An 18,190-nucleotide genomic window follows, 5' to 3' on the forward strand; every position below is an offset into this window, starting at 1 on the left:
TGTGTATGTATATTATAAGCATAATCATAACTTGCTCTCCACGAGTGTAAAAATCTCATTTTGACCATTCAATTATTTCCAGCACACTTTATCTTCTAGGTGACTTTAAAGACTGTAAAAAACTCGTTTTTTAAAAAGAAAAGTAGTAAAAAATGCATTTTAACTATAACACTATATCATGCTTCTGCGGATAATTTTTTTCTGACCTTGCATTTTATTGATTAACAAATTTTTTTTATCAATTAAAATTCAGATCATTGATTCTAAATTCTTAAGCAGCAATTAATGTAACATTTTCCTTAATTTTTAGACTTAATGTAACTTAATCTCGTCACACTTAAATAATTCAAATTTCAGAAATAATAACGTTTTATTTTAAATAGTTCAGAATAACACCCGCGATATAAGCCCGCACAATATAGTTAGACAGCGTAGTCCTTTGATAACATATTTTACGACTCTCAGTTTGTGAATGGTAATTCTTCATGAAGAGGGGACTTTTGTGTGAAATGGTTAACTTATTATTAAAAATAGCCGTATTTGGAAACATTTGTCTGCTTACTGCGATACATAATATAAAATAATTATAAATATATGAACACATGTATTCTCTCTATACGAGTACTTGATGTGAATAAAATAATTTCAAAACAAAATATCTTTAAGAAATAAATTGGTCGCATTTTTCAAAATAAATGTTTGTCTTATCAGCAGTAAATGAAACTTTCAAATTATCAACGATGATACAAATTTTACAGTTGTAATATACAAATTTACATTTAACAAGCTTATTCAAATAAGAGTTATTTCTGTCCGTAATTCAATTAGCAAGTATGACTGATAAGGATTTTTTTAAAATACATAATACCAAATAATAAAATTTAAGTTTTTAAATGGTTTAAGAAAATTAATACTGATTATGTTTTATCAGAGACGAGAGTATTCTCTTAAACACCACATTTTTAATTGAGTTAAATTATTTTAAATCAACTGCTTTCTATGCTGTATTTTAATAATTATATTTGCTTCAAGCCAATAGTTATACCAACAAATGGTTTTTCATTTTTTTATATTATTTTTATTTTAAGTTTGTTATTGAGAAAAACATGATTAATACAAATAATATAAATAATTAAATTACTAAATTATCAAAATAAACTAAAACTTTAAATAAAATAAAAGCCAATAATTTAGATCCATATTTTCTTCTATTTATTACCTTAATAAAATATATTTACTACAATGATACATTTTTTGTGAAAACCGAAAAACTGAGTACCTTAAGTCCCATGCCGTTAAGACATTTCCATCGATTAATGCATTTTTCTAATGATACAAGAGCAAAATTGGGTAAAGTTTCTAAATTTTAAAACGCTTGGCTTAGTAATGATAAATAAAAGAGCATGTACAATTTGGTGTAATTCACCTGTTATAAATTAAAATTTTTTTTGACAATATTCAACATTTTTTGTATTTGAGATTCGCAGATATACTCTATATTGCTTTAAAAAGGATAATATTTGAAAAGTGGATTTAATATTTTAGAGATAAGGCTTCAAAAAAGAAATATCGATGCCTATTTAAAACACGCTTAAAGCTTGTTAATTTTACACCTTAATATACTATATACAATAATATTTTGTTCTACAGCTTATTTAATCTATCATCAGAATAAAAAAAATTGAGCTCCTTATAGTATTTTCTATACTTCTAAAGCACCATCGCATAATCTATTACACCAAACGTCGTTGTTAGAGGTTATGTTTCTAAATATCATTTTCGAATTTAAAATTCATTTTTGGAGAGCAGTTAGTAACAGTATCATCTTTGTGATAAATCATTGTATCAGTGACAAAAGCATTAGGAAGGTCAAATATCCATGGTTCCACTGGTCTATCAAGTGGAAAACCAAGAGCTTTTCCATCATATGCATGTTCACCAAAAAGCGGAATTTCGTGTGTCCTCAGCGCTTCGAAACTATGAAGAAAAACTATTACTTTATATCGTATACCCTCGGGCCTACCTTTCGGAATTACCAGATTGTTAGGGAAACCATAGTGAGGTGGATCAAAGACAAGTGTTTTCTTTTTTTCTCCAGCTTTATGGAGCTTCTTGTAGAATTCCAGGTAAGACTCTGCAGATTCTTTAAAGTTTTGCGTAAACATCGCATTTCGACTATTCCGTACGATGATGTTGGTACCAGGTTGCACTGTTGAAAAAACAAAATTGCTTATATGCATTGTATCAACCATCGAAAGGAAGCCGAGTGATATATTATAATTATTTACAAATATTTGTTTAAAATTGATTTCTAGTTAACATTAAACAGTACTTACAACGCTCCGTCCACTTGTCTATTTGCACCACGTATTTCATGTAGTTTTTACGAACAAAAGCGTACAAATCTTGATTTTCATCGACTGGACAAAGAAAGACCCGAATTGATGCTCTTGTATGTTTATTACTGTTAACAGTCAAGGTTATATTCCAAGGTTGGTGGTTCAAACGATAATTCCTGGTTTTAATGTTAAAGGAAAGTCCATCTTTAAGACTTCTTACATATAGAGCATTATTGATAGTGACATCGAAGGGTTCGAAGTATGTTAAAATACTGTCAGCATCAACTGATTTAATGTGTACACCTGCATAAGAAAGGTCTTCATATCTATAAAGTGGTTGGCGTTCCTTGAATCTGTTTTTGTAAGAAAAAGAAGAAGAAAGAGAAGCATTGGTAAATAGATATGCACAGAAAGTTTCAATAGTCTACTTCGTTTTTGTATTGGGTACACGAACCTCCAAAACATTTTCATAACCATGTCTGTGATTCGATAAAACAATGGATCCCTCATGCTGGTGACAAAAAATTGAAGAGCACTTGGAACGTACGAAACCTTATCACTCTTGACGCTGATGTGATCAAACATGTTTCTAAGAAGTTGATCATAAGATCCATAGTACTCAAGATTGAGTGAATCCTTGTTTCCTTCGAGGATTGTACCAAGATTCGTTATACCATCATGATCGAAGATACTAATCTTGTTGCCACCTTTGTCAACAAAATATCCAGAGTCAATTGCTTCAGTCAGTCGCGATTCAATCTCGGATATTTTCTGCAAGAATTTTTCAGTAGATCCAGGCGTAAGTAAATTAAAATAATAAAATTGAAATAGATAGAATTCTGATGATATACACAATAATATTAATTAACGTAATTTTAACTAACCTGTAGGTTTGACATCTTAGACATAGGCAGAGGGAAGGATTCATTGCGTTGAGGCAATGGGACACCGTTCGGAAAGCTCAGATTTGAGTAAAATCCAGGAAAATTTGTATTCCAGTTTAATTGTTTTAGTTCACTCATCCGGTTGGACAAACGTTCAAGGTGGTAGTGAGCCATCAATTTTTGGTTTACAAAAAAGAAGTATTCTCCTCGAATTTTTAAATCTACTATTTTCGATAGGTTGTAGCTGTTTGCTGACATCCAGAAGGGATTAGAAATACGAAAGTAGAAATAGAAGGTGTTTAAGCCAATATCTTCAAAATAGTATGACAACTTGTATTCAGAGTTAGATTTCTTCTCCAAGGAACACGCATCAGTGTCATTTGAGTGTATCAGGACGAAATTTTTGTTGATGTCGTGATTAGTGCCTACAAATTCAAATCAAACAATGTTTTGAAGGAGGATATTTAAATAATTTCATAGAATGGACAAAAAATGTACCTGTTGCTATTTGTTTCCGTTGGGCATCCTGGATGATCTTAGAGTCAAAAAATAATTTAGGATAAATTTCGTATGGCATCGGAAACGTGCTATATTTTGTATCTCGTCGGTAAATTATAGCTGTTAGAAGAGCATCAAAAAACATGAGATTGTTGACATGAAGACGTGCCCAGCTGGCTGTCTTATAGAATGTTGAAAAGTCTTTAGCGTAGTATAATACGTTGTAGAGAGCTAGCATATTATCGAGTTGAGCCTCGTTGTATGCAGAATATAACATATCCGGTCGAAGAAGGCCTTGTTCATACCGATCAAGGAAATCCTCAACCACTGTCTGTAAACACAATTATTACGTAAATTAGAGTATTGTTGCAAAAGAAAGCAAAGAAAATTTCTTTCTTTTACAAAATAATAATGGTTCATATTGTTCTTATACATGATTTTAGTTTTTTTAAAAGTTTGATCGTTTTAGTTTGCAGTGCAAGATTGATGACGGATTTTTCATAATTAGAAAAGAATTGTGTCCATATGACAGTCAAGGGGAAGCATACATTGTTTCGTTATGTCTACTGCAGTTACCATTCTACGATATTTATCATCTCAAATTTTTTCTCTAAATTTTTTTTCAAATTAAAAATTAGAACTGAAAATTCAATTCCAACAATAAAACTGTTCAGCCCGAAATATTTAAGCTTAACATTTCGATATATCGGGCTATTTATGAAAGATATCGATGCGTCGAAATAAAACCTTGATGATTTCAAAATAAATTTGTTTTAAATGTGAAATATTGAAGAAAGATTAAAATTTTAATGTAAATAAAATTTGGAACAATTTTTTTAAATTCTATCAATATATATATATATTTCTTCTGATATCCCCATTTTTGCGAAATGGGCACTTTTTTTCTAATACTTTTTGTACGGTAGCTACTCTCATTAAATCCCGAAATATTCCTACAGTATTATTTCGCAAAACAAATTCATAGTTCGAAATTGGAAAACTGCGTTTCATTCTAGAACCTTCAAGGAGCTTCCGTGAACTTTTTCAAATGTTTAAAGACGTCCAACTCGTTTTTGAATGCATATGCTTCAATTAGGGAGAATTTAAACTTTCACTTTCACCTGGCTATTGGGTATACAAATTTTCTAGAATAGTTATGAAATAAGAAAACCCTTCAACATTTTACAAATTTGCCCATTCTTTTAGTAATTTTACCAGTATAAATTCAGAAATAACCGGAAATAGAATAGATCATTTTTCCTCAACCATTGTCAGTTTTTATGATAAAATGAAAAACATGATTTTCTCACAGTTGTTGGAAACAACATTTATTGTTTATTGTTATAGTTCTTGTGTATTTGACTTTTTTTCTCTAAAACAGATTTTTGTACGTTAACTTTTTTGTGTATAAAATGCATTTTTGTTCAGTATAACTAAAATTTAATAAAAATTTTTCAACATTTATATTTAATGCATGTCATATCTAATTATGGGATTAAACGAACTTACCTGTAAGTGAAGTTCTATCCTAATTGTATGAGACGCTTCTTCCGAAATGATCAACCTGTAGTACCTCCACTTATTACCAATTTCGCCACGTATTTTAAAGCATCTAATGAAGAAACAGCATTGCCCCTACTGTTCCCGTCGTCTGTGTGCTAGGTCTGGTTACGTCATTATTTTAAAGCTACGCCGAAATTCTGTTTGGGTTTTGAGAATTTTTCTCGAATTGGGAATTTTAAGGGTGGGAGTGATCATTTCGGAAGAAGCTTCTCATACAATTAGGATAGACCTGCACTTACAGGTAAGTTCGTTTAATCCCATAATTGTATTTCGCGCTTCTTCCTTCATGATCAACCTGTAGATGTTCAAAGCATATATTTCGGCGTTCAATAAAGAGATGGTTCCAAGCATGTTTCATATTGACCAATTCTTTATTATATGTATGTATCTTTAAACATTAACAAAATTTATAAAGTTTATTTGATTATTGATGTAATACGGGTTTAGCAAAGGCACTTTTATCTGTAGTTAATTCTAAATTGTAAGATTTTGCAAAAACTTTAGAGTTTTCTGTCCAGCCTGCTGTTTTACGCACTGTGTCAAGATCTAGGCCATTTCTACTGGCCGCTGAAGTTGATGCATGTCGCGTTGAATGAGCTGAAAAGACTTCCGTGTCTATTCCGCTGTCTTTTTAGGAATCTTTGACCCAACGACTTAAGGTCTGTGTCGTCAGAGCTTTGTGTGGCTTTTTAGTCGAAATGAAGAGTGTTCTGTTTCCTTCACGCATTACTCTCGTTTTTTCTAAATAAACGCACAATATAGAAGCCACGCAAACTTTTTCTTCTTGACGAAAGTATGGCAAAACTAAACACGGCTGTTTTCTATTAGGTCTCGATGTTTTTACACGGTCTGGTATTTTAATTTCGAAACCATCTTCAATTTGTCTAATATTATCAATTTTTATTAATGCAAAAGTTTGCATTTGATGACCTGTAACTAGCGCAAGCAGACATATAAGCTTCTTTACTAATCTTTGCATAGAAAGTTCCTCATTTAAAGATAAAGACGCAAAATGTGTGAATACAATTTTTGGATCCCAGGTTGACTCGTATTTTGGCTTTGATGGTTGTAAATTAGAAATTCCCCTGAATAACCGTATCATTCTAGAATCTTTTGCCCTTTCGGGCCCTACAAGTAACGATATAGCTGATCTATAGCCGTTGATTGAGCTGTGTGATGCTCCTTTATCAAATAATTGTGTTAAAAAAATCAAAACATCTGGGACAGCACCTAAATATGGGTTCAAGTTATTTTCTGCGCAGGAATTCCACCATTTCTTAAAACAAGACTCGTATTGTTTGAATGATGATTCTGTTGAAGATGCGATGCTGATTTCCATCGACGCTTGTGGTATTCCCCCTAACTCGAATGCTCTCCTGACAAGACTCCGGCCACCAGAGTAACTTTCGCCCAAAATGGATCTTGCTTTATGTCAGGGACAAAAACATTATTTTTCCCTTTTATTTTTACAAGTTTTGAGTCAAGCATGGCTTTGAATAAGGGGTACCAAGGCTGTGATGGCCAGTCTAGCACCACTACGATGCCCGAAGCATTTTCACTCTGAATCTTTTGTAAAACTTTTAGGATTATTGCATAAGGAGGAAATGCGTAGAAAAATACGTTTTTCCACGGAACAGTGAACGCGTCTACTGCTACGGCGTCCGGATCTTTCTTTCACGACACATATCTTTTGCATTTTGAATTTTCCCTACTCGCGAAGAGATCTATTTCTGGCTGGCCAAGTACTGTAATTATTTTTTCAAATGTCTGTTTTGATAGCTCAACTTCAGTATTTGGTTTTAAGCGACGAGACTCTGTGTCAGCTGTTTTGTTCATAGCTGACGAGATGTACGTTGCATAAATCCAAATTCCTCTTTCTTCACACCATTTCCATATAGTCCTTGGTACTTTATTCAAATTTTCGTATTTAACTCCCCCCATTCTATTCACATAAGAGATAGCCGTAGTGTTATCGATGTGAAGTAGTACTTGACACTCTCGGTGTTTTTCTGCGAAACACTTCAAACCGAAGAAAGCTGCTAGGAATTCTAGTTGATTTATATGTTTTGACTTTTCATTCTGTTTCCAATGTCCATTTATTTTTTTTCCCTTACAGCACGCTCCTCACCCTGAAAGGGAAGCATCTGAAAAAATTTCAAGTTGAAATTCGAATCGCCTGATTGAGTTATGAGATAGTACTCCTACACTTTTACACCAATGCAATTCTTCTATCACTGATTTTGTTATAGTTAATTTTGCGTTGTAGTTGTCATTATTATTTGACAATGCTAGAATTTTTTTTCTTTTAGAAGCTTTGGTATATGCTCACCCGTAATTTACTGCCGGACAACAAGACACTAACGTCCCTACTAATCTAGCAAAGTCCCTGATACGCATGTTTTTATTAAGGCTAATTTTTTCAATTATCGATTTCATTATATTCTCGTTTGCTTTCGGTAATTCAACTTTCATTTTTTGAGAATTGTAGTCGAAACCCAAGTACCTACAAGTCTGGGCTGGACTCAACTGACTCTTTTTTATATTAATTATAAAGCCTAGTTCTTGTAACTTTGATATTGTTATCGTTATATTCTTGGTGCATTCCGCATAAGAATTCCCTAGCAGTAACAAATCATCTAAGTAAACAACGGATAAAAAACCTATTTGTCGAAAGTATGAAACAACGGGTTTGACTATTTTGGTAAAGACATAAGATGCTGTACACAGCCCGAACGGTAAACAAGTAAATTCATATGTTTTCCCTTCAAAGATAAATCGTAAGAATTTTTTATGTGATTTGTGGACTGAAACTAGATAATAGGCGTCTTGAAAATCCAAGGTAGCCATAAAACAATCAGGACTTATAATTTTTGTCACTGTTCTGCTATCTTCGAGTTTGAAGTGGTTCGTTGAAATGAACTTATTGACTGATTCAAGATTAATAATTAATCTAAACGTTCCATCCGGTTTTTGTCTTAAAATATATTCGAAACGAAATGGCCTTCGACAGGCTGGCATTCAACAATCGCTCCTTTTTGCAATAAAGTTGCAATTAATAGCGAAATCTGAGGTATCTCTTCACGCGACCAATCTCTTTCATTTGGAGATGTATTTTGAATGGGTGAATTCATAAACGGGATTTGGTACCCCTTTATCCAAGATAATATTATGGGGTCCGACGTAAGTTTTCTCCATCTCCCTAAGAAATGTTCGAGTCTACCTGCGATCTTACTTACTTGTTGTATTATCGGAGGGTATGGAGCGGTTCCTGTCTCCTCTTCGGGTGTTGATTCGAGTGAGGGTTGTTTGGACATCGAGGGGTGAAGTGCTGGTTTTTCCTCGGTCCCTGATAATTCTTGGGATATCGTTGACCCTGTTTCTGTCCGCCCGACGTTCCCGCTCGTGAACGGGGCGGGACTTTCGAGTTTTTTGGTTGATTGCCTGATAATCTGCGATTTTCACTTTTCAATTCTTTGCATGAAGTTTCCATTATTTTTGCTGTCTTTAGAACTTCTTGCAAATTATTCCCGAATAAAAATTCCCCAATTGTTGTTGCTTGAAGAGTGTCCTTGAAAGAGTTGTCGATGATGTTTGCCAACAATAAATTCCTTCGAATGATGGATTCATCGTGTTGGAGATCCGCAAGGAGTCTGCTTACATCTCCTAGAGGAAGATATGTTTTCAAAATATTCGTTTTTTCCTCAGTAGGTAGACCTTGTTTTAAAATATCCTCCCAGCGGATAGCGATGTCAGGATGTATAGCCGTATCTAATTTTCTATCCTCGCAGACTCTATTTCCTAATAAATGAAGAACTTCCTTATCCAGATGATTTTCTTTTGGAACGGACTGTCCCACTTCTTGAACATTCTCTTTAATTTCATTTGAGAGGTGTGAATCAGATAAGTTACTGTTATCACCTAGAAAGGAAAAAATGTTGCAGAAAATTTTTCTTCCACATTAGTGTCTGGTGGACGCAGAACAACCACGTTTATAGGTTAAACCCTTTGATAATTGTAGGTTAGAGCCTGCAATATTTGTAAACCAATATGACAAAAACCCTTAGAGGTAAGAGTCCCTCTTAATGAATTTGGGTAAGAGCCATGTGCAATGTGACTCCCGTCATTATTTACTTACGTAGGCACAGGATAGAGCCCGTTGGTTTGTCATGAGGCTAGAGCCTCTCAAGCGTTTTTTAAGTTAGAGCCTCTCACGCATTTGGAGGTTAGAGCCTCCAGAATCTTTGTGTCAGAACTGCTATGAGGTTAGAGCCTCTGAAGTTTGACTTCATTATGTCGCTTTTAATTCAACACTTCCAGGTTAGAGCCTGCAAAGCGTGACTTGGCAACGCTACTCACGGTAAATGGGTTCCAGGCTAGAGCCTTCAAGGCGTTACTTAGCAACGCTGCTTATACTAAATGCTTTCAGGTTAGAGCCTCCAAAGCGTGGCCTGCAACGCGGCTTGAAAGTTCAAGTCAACACCCACTTCTACATTCTCCAAACGCCTGTTTAGAAAGATCCAAATTCAATGAATCGCACCTACCTTGACTGTCTGTGAAATTCGGCTCGGATGGTTTATCCTCATACCGTCGGTGTTCACGATCCCTTTTCTCTCTCCTCTTTCTTTTGCGTTTTAGCTTTTTTAAACGTCTCCGCAGCCGATATTCTTCCACGTCCGTCGAAGAAGTGTTATCACTGCTAGAATATGTCCTTTTTCTCCCCATCGAATAACTTCTTTAAACTTTATTCACGAAAAAAAAAACCCTAGCGACGTGGCTCGATTGGCACGAAGCGAAATAATGACGTAACCAGACCTAGCACACAGACGACGGAAACAGTAGAGGCAATGCTGTTTCTTCATTGGATGCTTTAAAATACGTGGCGAAATTGGTGATAAGTGGAGGTACTACAGGTTGATCATGAAGGATGAAGCGCAAAATACAATTATTGCCAAATATTAAAAGAGCGAACTTGGGTGCCAGAGGGTAATTATATGTATGACTTAATCACATTAATCAAACACTTTCCATATATGAAAGCATCACGCTTGACACCTGCAATAATGGTAGTCTAAGGAAGATTCTTTGACTACATTAATAAGAGCCATCAAATAAGTATACTCTATGTACAAAAATACAATTATATTACATTTTAATAAATTTGAAATTTCACTTTATTATTTATAAATATAATCTTTAAGGTTTCTAAAGACAATGGTTAAAAATAAATGTTTTCGATTTTTGCTTGAAAATAAAAAATAAGACTTTCTTATAAATTATTCCCGAAAGCCGTGTTTTAAAATCAGTGGATATATTCAGAAGAAGAAAAATTGAAAATTTTGTTTAGTGCGATTAAGGGTCATTAAAAAAAAAAGAAATTACATCTTTTACTGGATTTCTGGAAAAAATAAAATAAAAGTTTTTATTATAGATAAAATTAAGGCTTTCTTGATTTTGATAATCAAATATTTCATATCGATTAACTGTCAAATAAATTCTCAAGATTGTTTTCTTGAGATTTTTATTACATTTTTTTCATTTTTTCGTTTCTACAAAGATACAATCTATTCTCGGAAGTATTAAACATAAAAATGCAATTCAATAGTAATTAACTTCAAACTAAATTCTGTTTTTTAATCAATATGAGCTTAACATATAAATATTGCCTATTAGTTTCCTATTAAAATTTCCCTGAAGAGGACGCCTAAAAGGACTTGAAACATTTCGAATCCTGGTAGTATAAAAAAAGACGGATAAATAATATAGAAGTTCTCGTGCAATTTTGTTGCACAATTTGTTTCTTTAAATTTTATGCTGGTTTAAAAAATATACTATCAAAAGAGCGAAACTACAGAGTTATAAACAGAAAAGCAGGCACATAAAGAATGGCAATCTGCTGTTGAGTTTTAATTAAACTTTTTAAAGTTTTCGTATTGCCTGCCATAGAGACGGAAAGTCAGAAAAATAAAAAATGTTAATTAAAAAAATGTAAATTTGAAAAGCCCTGATACGAATGGTAGATAATTCAAATAAGCAGTCTGTTTTAAAATTTTTTCAGAAATATTCTAAGAAATATAACACTCGCTTTCAGTCAGGTGAACTAGCAGTTCTAGGAAGGCAGAACGGGGTGACTAAAAGCGAGAATTTTGTGTATTTGCTCTCCTTTCTCTTCTTGAGGATGATACACAAGGGACAGCACAAAGTTATGAATTTAGAACTTGAGAGACAGAAGCGACGATATTAAAATATGGTAATTTAGAATTACAATCTGAGACAGGGAAGGCAGATAATTAAAACACAATCTGTTTTTGAGTTTTCTTCACCCTTAAATATTCAATGTTTTTATATCCCCTCCACCTTAAGCACTAAGCACAAAAGGAAACAAGAAATTACAGATTATAAAATCGGAAACCTGGGAGGTCGCAGGGCTATTAAGAATTTTTAATTTCAATGACCGTGTGATACGGAAGGCAGGTATTTAAAATAATATAAAAATGTTCGCTCTCTTTTTGGAATTATTAATTTGTAAACTTGAGACACGAAGAGTCACACCATTAATAATGATATTTAAGAGATTCTACGTTTGAAAACCCGAGATAGGGAAGACAGATATACAATAATAGCAAACTGTTCTTGAATTTTTTTCTACGCTTTTTGGTTCTTTTTGTTGTCAATCTCCCTCTCCTCTTTGAGCATAAGACACCATAAAAAGTAAAGATTGCAAAGTTATGGTATGCAAAACTGAGATATAAAAAAACCAAGTATAAGTATAAAGTTATTAGAATTAAAATTTTTTTGAGGTATTGGCCTATTTCTTAGTTTTTAGTAACAAACCCTCTTTGTTTTTAGTAACAAATCGCGATAAATCAAAAGGATTAGTGAATGACGTATTTATAATGTACGGTTTAAGCATTCCCATAATTGGTTGTGATAACCCCTCCACATCAGGCGGGGCTATATGTATATTTGGTAGGGGGTTGACTACTATCTGCTTATTTAACTATGTTTTGCAGCTCATTTTCCCGTTGTAGGGGGTGAGTGTCCTGTGATGAAAATTGCGATTAAAACTTCTCTAACTTTCTTTAAATTTCCTCAATCGAAAGTTCTGGCAGGTTAATTCATTGCTCTGTCAACCAAATCATAGACAACACATTTTTTGTGCGTAATTCCTTGATGGGTATGAAAATGTAGATATCTGCCCTGCCAGGCAGGTTTCTAAAACCAGTTGGTTTTCACTGTGTCATTTTTCCTACAAATAAGCTGCCGGATCGAAGAAGGGCACATAAACTTATTTCGCCGGGAGTGGGGAGCTCCCTGAAAGTTTTCAAAAACATTTTTGAATTTCAATTTTTAAAGACTATACATAGATGTAGAATTTCATTTTGCATCTTTTTCCCCGTAGGAAAAAAGTTGTAGCTTTTTTATTTTTCCAATTAAAGCCAAAAAACTGGCTTTTCTGGAAAAATCTATTTTAATTCGTTTTTCACTTCAATTTGTGCTCAGTCAGTCAGTTTTTATGATTTTTCAATAAAATTTACAGGGAATGTAATTCGAAATGTCCTTAGACTGATAGAGCAAAAAGAATTTTAAAAATCATTGAAAAAAAAATGTTGTTAATTTATTTCTAAGGCGTGGCGCTTATCGGACTTCTCTAACTTCTAGCGTTTCGTTTTTCGAGCGAATTTTATGCAACGAAAAACTTTCAGCGAGAAAGTTGTTAGCAACAGTACAAAGAAGTTTTCTGGAAAATTTTAGCCTAATCGAATTGATATTCCAGAAATTATTAACGTCTTAAGTCAATAGCGGCTAGGCGACTCACGCGTGGGCTGTAGCGAGAGTCTCAGATCCGATTCATAATGCAGTTCACCGGCGCTAAAAGTAAAAACTAATCAAGTAATCAGGTAGTATCAATGTATTATGCATGAATATATAATAGTGCATAATGTGAAATAATTTATTAATTTAATATTATGTACAATAGAATGGTTCCCTTTTTGAGAAAAATCTAACAAAATCATATAATCTCTGAAAATTCACAGAAAATGTGTAAAATTTCTACATTTAGGTCTATTGATAATAGAACTAATAATGTAAACATGGTATAATTACGGTTTTGTCCAGAGACAGCATCCGAGAAAAGTATTATTTTAGAGTGACGTTCTGAATTAAATTCTTCTTTTACTGTATGATATGGAAAGCTACAAACCGTATTCGCACCCTTCTTTGCGAGCCCTTCGAGGTATGTAAGCATGTAACTTTTATCTGTATTGCGTACATGGACATTAAACAGTAAAAGACATAATAATCTTTTATAAAACTGATCATTGACGGGAATCTTTGGTAATGGTAAATTTTGCGCGTAATCGAACTCGCAACATAGAACGTTTTTTTCTAATGAAAGTTCTTTTTTAAACCTCAAATAATCTATCGCTTTTTTTGTGCTCAGTAATATTCGGAGATTCGACATTTTTTCGTTCACTTTCCTAGCACACGTTACATACATCGGTTCGGGGAAGCTTAAACGAAAAAGGCAAGTTATAGTTAAAATATTTAGCGTGGCAAGATTCGCTTAAAGAAATGTCTTCCTTTTGTGTGACGTTTTGATAGTAATCAAGAAATAGGTTATATAAAGTACTTAAATACAATTGCGGATTTTCAAAGTATTTTAAAGCAGTTCCTTCTCTTTTATAGTGATATTCGCGATGTCTAATACTATAACAGTGAATTTTGATTAGGTCTTTCATATTGGCATTTAATTTTACATTCCGATTAGTGTGTTCACCTCTAGTATCGCTTACATTTTATTTATTTAAAATTTTCTCTTGTAAAACCCTTAATCTTTTGATTCCTACGCCAAGCAATTCGCAGAGCAACTGCTAACAAACAGGAATATTTTTTTTCTCATGAGGAAATTTAAAATTCCACTTTATTAACCTTTGTTTTTTAGCACTGTCGTAATCAGCTAATTGCCAAAAATTCTAATGAAATGTATTCTGTTCTGAGACTCCAATTTTTTCATGACACTTCAGACGTTTACAGCAGATTTTAACAGGCTCAAAAACTTTCGCATTCTAGATTTTATTTGAAACAGATATATATTCTTTACCCTAGAAGAAATAAAGGACATTTCGCTGATAAAATAGTGAGAACTCGTTCGCTCACTGATTGTCATTGATTTTCAATAAAATTTTACTGATTTAAATTCAGAGTAAAATATCTCACATTTATGAATAGATATTTGCAGTGAAAAAATTACCGCTATTATTTTGATGACATATTTTTTTATTGAATTTTTTTAGAATATAAAATGTATACCTTGTTTCTCTTAGTTTTTCGCAAATTTTCCTCCCACTGTTCTTCATGTCTACTTCTTCTTCTACTACTACATTCTTCTACTACTTTCATTTCTACTACTTCATTTCTACCATTCTTCTACTACTACATCTAGGATTCGTTTGCTCTGACATCAAATCACAACACTTTTGTTAAAAAATTAAAAATCCAGTGACATTTCTCTTTCAGAAGACAAAAAATACTAACGCTCCATTACAACAGGAATGAAAAACAAGTGCACTTTGTCGATATTTCATTGTTTACAATTCAACGAATTTGAAGCATTGAAAAATTCGCAGAATTAAAGAATCTGGCGAATTTAAACTATTAGATGTTTATGTTTTGTTTTACTTTTGTACAGTTTGTCATAAAAATAGAACCATTCTATTCAACATAATGAAAGTTTTACGCTCGATAAACAAAACGCTGGAAGTTAGAGAAGTCCGATAAGCGCCACGCACAAGAAAAAAATTTTTTTTAATTTTTCGTAAAGAAATTTTCTAAGGTCCTTTTACTTTATCAGTCAAAGGACATTTTGAGCTACATTCTCTGGAAATTTTATTGAAAAATCCTGAAAATTGACTGACTGAGCAAGAGATAAAGTTAAAAACGAATTAAAATTGATTTTTCCAGAAAAGCCAGTTTTTTGGCTTTAATTAGAAAAATAAAAAGCTACAACTTTTTGCCTGAAAGAAAAAAGATGCGCAATGAAATTCTAGATCTAGTTATAGTCTTTAAAAATTAAAATACGAAAATGCTTTTGAAAACTTCCAGGGGCCTCTCCACTCCCGGGGAAATAAGTTTATGTGCCCTTCTTCGATTCGGCAGCTCAATTGGTGACATCCAAAAACTCGATTGAATTCTTTTCCTCAACCTCGTGTTCAAATTGCAATTTGCTATTTAAAAATTGCCAAAAAATTGTCCAAATACTTTGTAGGTACACTGTACAAAATTTTTTTGTAAATATCCACTGCGTTTTTGTAATCGTACCGAAACCTACAAAACAACTGCGCTCAAAATAGTGAACTTCTAAAGTTGAAAAGTAAAAAACGCCACATTAAATGTACTAATTTTACAAACTTTTGGGAAAGTACCTTTTTGAAAGTAGGAAATAATTGAGTAACATTATTACCTATTTTCAGAGACGTGAATTCCCAAAATTTTGTCTAACCACTATATTGAAAGTGATGTTTTTTACTTTTCTAGTTGGAAGTTCACTATTTTGAACGCAGTTATTTTACATGTTTTGGTACAATTACAAAATTGGATATTTACAACAACAAAAATGTTTCACAGTGTATCGCTATTAATATTTCATCAACATACCAGAAAACATGAGGTTGAGGAAAATAATAAATTCGCATTTTCGGAGTCTACATTTGTAAAGAAAGTGACCCCCTACCACCGGAAAATGAGCCACAAAACATAATTCAACCGAATTCAAAATGCACTCAAATGCGCCACCGATAACAAATTTTGCGCCGCAAAAATGTAGGAGTTATATCAGGTGTTACGCCCGGGGGTGGGCTAGCTTCCCTCTACCTCCCCCCTTTAAAAAATTAAAGTTTAAATAGCATGACCTTGAGGATCTTCAAATGAGCTCATATGCGCTATCAGGAACAAATTTTGAGCTGCATTGATAACTGAGATATCAGCGATCAAAATATGGGTGGGGGCTGACGTCATATTTTAAAACTAATAACATTTTTATAAATTCATCATAGCTATCTGTCATGATCTAAAATGCGCTATCACTTTAAAATGTTGCGCTAGCTAATTAACAAAGATATCATGTTGGGGGGGGGGCAGTGTAATGCAAATGTTAAATTTTCAACAGTGATGTGTAATATAAGCTTATGACAGATAGCTATAATTAATTGGAACAAAATGTCATTAGTTTAGTACAATGAAGCCAGCCACCCTCCCATTTTGACCGCTGATATAGTAACTCGGTTATCAATGTGGCGCAAAATTTTTTCTTTATGGCACATATGAGTGCATTAAAAGATCTTCAAGGTGATATGATTTTGACTTTGAGTTTTCAAATGGGAGGGGGTAGCGTGACTATACTTCCTACACCGCCCAGTAACACTTAATATAACTCCTATAGTTTTGTAGCGCAAAACGACCTTCTCTCGTACTCAGCCTAATTAACACAGTCCGTAAGCCCTGATGCAAAAAAAGGGGTGCGGTTGCCTCGATTATCGTAAAGTCTTTTGTATTTTTCCAAAAACAAAATAATTTTGTGAACATTAAAAATGCAACTTTTTGCTCATTGAAAATACAAAAAACACTGTCAGAAGCAAAAAATATGTAATTTTCATCATTTATTTTCAGGTACTTAGAGCTATTCAAAGTAGAGTGTTTGGAAATGATAATGTGATTATGGTACCTGATTATGGTCATAAAAAGTCAAAATAAATTTCGAAACAAACAAGTTCAGAGAAATATTTAAAAATAACTGCACAATAGATTTAAGGTTAAAAAAAGGACAACTGCTTTTTCTCAAATTTGTTAACTCCAACATTTTTTCTATTATTATTATCATTGGCCATTGCCATCTCACTGCTCTTTTTTGTGTATGGTTTTTTTTGTATCTTATGTTTAAAAAATGTTTAACTACATAGTTTTGTTTTTCTTAGAATTCCGTAGTTCACGTTCAGATTTAAAACGTTATACTTTTACTTGGTTCTCTTTTTTCGTATCTCGGGATTGCATATCATAACTTTGCAATAATTGCTTTTTATAGTGTCTGAGGTTTTTCAACGTAGAATCTTCTGAATGTTATTCTGAATGGTATGCCTCTCCGTATTTCGAGTTCACAAATTTATAATTGCAAAAATAGAGTGATCATTTTAATCTTATTTTAAATGTCTACCTGCCGCATCATTCCGTCATTAATATTAAAAATTCTTAATTGTCCCTCGGTCTCCCAGGTGTCCATATTTATAACCTGTTATTTTTGAGCTTTTTTTACATCTGATTTTGAAGGGAGGACTATAAAAACAATAAATAGTTTAAGAGGAAAAAACACAAAACAGACTAGCAGTTTTAATTATCAGCCTTCCATATCTCAGATTATTTCTAAATTGGCATGTTTAAATATCGGCCTTTCCGTTTCTGAATGTAGAAATTGATCATTTTGTTGCTTTTCGTTGTGTCTTATCATTGAAAAGAAACGGTAAGTTGGTAATACAAAATCCATAAGTTATTCAGGCAGAATTTAAAAACAAATGCCATTTGTAATTATCTGCCTTCCCGTCTATCACGTTCAATATTTATGATTTGGAATTTTTTTATCTTGCGTCTTCTGCTCAGAAAATAAAGGGGGAAACGAATATAAAAATATTAAAAAATTTTCAACAAAATTTTTAAAACAGATTGCTAATTTTGTTTATCTTCATAGCGTGTAAATGATTGTCAAATCTATAATTTCTTAATTACCATTTATTATTTGTCTGTCGTTCCGCCTCTGAGGTCGCCAAAAGTATAACCTTGCAATATACAATGTTTAGTGTGTCTTATATTTGAAGAGGCTTCGCATGCTCATTATAAAATAAGAATTAAACAAAAATT

The 18,190-nt window shown here is 32.9% G+C and overlaps 1 protein-coding gene across 1 annotated transcript in view; it reads right to left on the minus strand.

Moving 5' to 3' along the window:
• Positions 1-1,189: 1,189 nt before the first annotated feature.
• The window catches only part of LOC117170531 (arylphorin subunit alpha-like), an 18,856-nt gene continuing 1,855 nt past the window's right edge, over positions 1,190-18,190 (minus strand). The window contains exons 2-6 of the mRNA XM_033357324.1: positions 3,722-4,052; positions 3,224-3,648; positions 2,794-3,110; positions 2,337-2,692; positions 1,190-2,209 (exon numbers count right to left, since the gene is read on the minus strand). Of these exons, the coding sequence (XP_033213215.1) occupies positions 1,767-2,209; positions 2,337-2,692; positions 2,794-3,110; positions 3,224-3,648; positions 3,722-4,052 (1,872 nt within the window). The 3' untranslated portion in view covers positions 1,190-1,766. The remainder of the gene's footprint in view (positions 2,210-2,336; positions 2,693-2,793; positions 3,111-3,223; positions 3,649-3,721; positions 4,053-18,190) is intronic.

This window comes from Belonocnema kinseyi, chromosome 4, assembly GCF_010883055.1.
Source record: "Belonocnema kinseyi isolate 2016_QV_RU_SX_M_011 chromosome 4, B_treatae_v1, whole genome shotgun sequence".
NCBI classification, from domain to species: Eukaryota; Metazoa; Arthropoda; class Insecta; order Hymenoptera; family Cynipidae; genus Belonocnema; species Belonocnema kinseyi.